The 3,010-nt window shown below is 32.7% G+C and overlaps 1 protein-coding gene across 1 annotated transcript; it reads left to right on the top strand.

Annotated features, from left to right (window-relative positions):
* Positions 1–940: 940 nt before the first annotated feature.
* Positions 941–1,961, top strand: LOC107301859 (protein FAM184A-like; the record flags this gene model as incomplete). The annotated part of the gene is made up of 2 exons (XM_015831030.1): positions 941–1,088; positions 1,821–1,961. Coding segments are annotated over exons 1-2 (249 nt in total), but the record flags the coding sequence as incomplete, so codon positions are not given.
* Positions 1,962–3,010: the final 1,049 nt, after the last annotated feature.

Genomic DNA, 3,010 nt, shown 5'->3' with positions numbered 1-3,010 from the left:
AGCACACTTGAAATGAACTCTGGGCCTTTTATCTGCACATTGTAATTGGGGTAATGAGGGAATATCACACACCTGGCCATGGAACAGCTGAGAAGCCAATTGTCCCATTACCTTTGGTCCCTTAACAAGTGGGAGGCACATATGCAAACTGCTATAAGTCCTACACCGTTCACCTGAGTTGGATGTACATACCCTCAAAGCTGACAGTCTGCAGTTAAAGCACATTGTGTTTGTTTCATTCCAACTCCATTGTGGTGGTGTATAGAGCCAAAGATGTTCAAATTGTGTCGAGGTCCCCATATTTCTGTACCTGACTGTATATGAAACCCCCATCAGAAAACTGATTCTTCAGCTGCATCCAGATCAAGGCACCTAATAATCCATATGAATCCATCTTATCAGCATATAGCTTCAGTTTGTTCAATGTTTACCCTTGTCTGTTAAAATCCATATAAAAATCCAAAACTAGATAGCAATCTGAAAGGTTAATTCAGAAGTTATTAACCTTTCTACAAATACAAGGCTCTGTTTTCTTGGCCTTTCAGCATTTTTCTCTAAATTAATTTATTTCCATTCACTCCTTTAATGCTTCTTCACTGTCTTTTTAGAACTTTTCTGCAATTATCTTAATTTCTGCTTTCTTTCTGTGGTGTTTTTGACTGCTTATACTAACTTGTTGTTTTAGTTGTTTGCATGATATTTTCTCAAACAGTTGATTTATTGTAATTTTATTATAGAAGTTGTGTTGTTTTAACTGTAAATTATGACAGTATTTTCTTTAGCATACCCAACAAAAAGGGTATAACTATATAGGTATAACTATATACCTCTTTATAGGTATAACTATATACCTCTTTTTAAATCTAATAGATTTATTTATTGAATCAATTTAATAATATGGATTTACAGTATTATCTTTTAACTTTGACACATTACTAATGCATTGGTGATACTTTTGTCTTCTATAAAGTTTAGAAGAAATGGAAGATAAATATCAAAACAGGGAACCAAGGCCAGAAGACCTGCAGCTTATTGCAGAGCTGAAAGACCTGATTGCTGAGAGGGATCAGCTGATAAAGAAGCTGATTGTAAGATAATTTGGTGGCCTTTGTTTTGAGCTTGTCAGACACTAATAATTTTTTGTCAAATATTCCAAACACTATTATATGAGAAAGAAAGCAATCTAAATGAAAGTGACGTTTAATTAGTTTTAATCTCAGTTATCTAAGCTGCACACACAATTCCATATTTCTTTTTGTACTCTTAAACAGTTGTTCATAATTCAGTCTTTAAAATAATTTAATTCTATATAATCTCTCTATTCTGTTTGGAATAAATGTGTACTGGAAATGTTACTTATAAAATTGTATCTTTTGTACTATAGATAAATCACAATGCTAGAGAAATTTTAAAACATTGGGGGGGGAGATACTTTTTCCTTCCTAGCTGGCATCTATATAAACAATATCTATTTTAATATAATTTCTAATAAGTATGTTCTGAATTTTGCTGATAAGAAATTTGCTAATATGAACCACTTGTGGCTTCCTGTATCACAATAAGGGGAGAGCAAAAAAAATTGTCTTATAGAGTCTTTGAACTCAATGCAAAGTGAGAATGCTAATGCTGCTGTAGAGAAGGATTATAGGAATGCCACAAATTATTACATAAATGGAACACATGTTGCCAATCTTAGTTCAGCTTCAGCAGTTTCATATCTGAAGTCAAGATTTTTTTCTGAACAAAGGTTGGTCATACTAGCTAAATAATCACAATTGAATATATTGAAAACAACATGAACATATTCTTTTCTTTATTAGGATGACAAAAAGTTCTATCAACTGGAACTAGTCAATAGGGAGACTAACTTCAACAAAGTGTTTAATGCAAGTCCTAATGTTGGTGTTATTAATCCTCTAGTAAAGGTATGGAACATAATTATTAACTTAAAAGTAGAAAATGTGAGTTGGTAATAATGCAAATAACAGAAATCCATTAACAAACACCAGGCAACAACACAGGTTGGGAATAGGCAAGTTTTTCACAATATGGTCAATTTTTCTTCTCAGTGAAAAATCTTTTTTTTAAAAGAGCAACATTTCCTTAAGAGTCATACTCAATCCCTGGTGACTTCCTGCCATCCTTCAGTTCTCTTAGCAGTAATATACATAGAGACTATTTCATGCTGCCATTTTTACTTCCTGACCTACAGGCTGTTGGTGAGCCATCCAAGCACTAATTTATTTTGAGCTTGTTTAGCATCTGAGGCAGTTCTATCATCTACGCAAGAACTGTACTTTAGAATAGTTTTATATTTTATTTCTCAGAAACAGTTTTTCCTGACAATTTTCTCAACCTACGCTGCTCATTCTACCCATTTTTGCAATTGCACTTTGATTGCTATTATCCTCTTTCAAAATCAAATTTTGATATTTGGTTTAGCATTTACTAACACTGTAGTGAATTAGACAGGAAAACGTAGTAAAAAGTATCAGTATAAGATTGATATAAACATGCCCTGGCAATTTGACAGGTGGTTAAATCAACTATATGAAACATTTATCCAAACTACCACGTTAGGGATGGTAATTAGTTTTTATTTTCCAATTAACAGGTGATGTTTGATAAGAGAGGAAACAAAAAATAGAGAAATTCAGTAATCCCTTTCCTTAACTTGGCCCACGGTAATTAAGGAGAGCCCTATTTACAAGCCAAGCTACTATAATAAAATAGGAATTGTCAGCAGACTCAATAAATTGTCTTCTGGAATTACAATTTGAATATATATATATAGCAGAGTAACTAAGGAAAGATATACTTGAATGATTTTGAAAATAGGGAGATTTTTCTGTGAAAATCTGAAGGTTGTGGTATTAAAATCCTTAATCCAATCAAAAGTTTTTTAATTTTTGAAGAAGTATCTTGTTGAATAGTTCACTTAGTGGGGCACTGGGGGGCTATTGGAAGCATTTTATTCAACTCTTATCTATTTTTACTCAGCTGGCAGAAT

The sequence above is a fragment of the Protobothrops mucrosquamatus genome, unplaced genomic scaffold (genome assembly GCF_001527695.2).
Source record: "Protobothrops mucrosquamatus isolate PMUCROS unplaced genomic scaffold, P.Mucros_1.0 scaffold18387, whole genome shotgun sequence".
Classification (NCBI taxonomy): domain Eukaryota; kingdom Metazoa; phylum Chordata; class Lepidosauria; order Squamata; family Viperidae; genus Protobothrops; species Protobothrops mucrosquamatus.
Note: the sequence above shows the minus strand (reverse complement) of the source record. Positions and strands in the feature narration are given on the sequence as shown.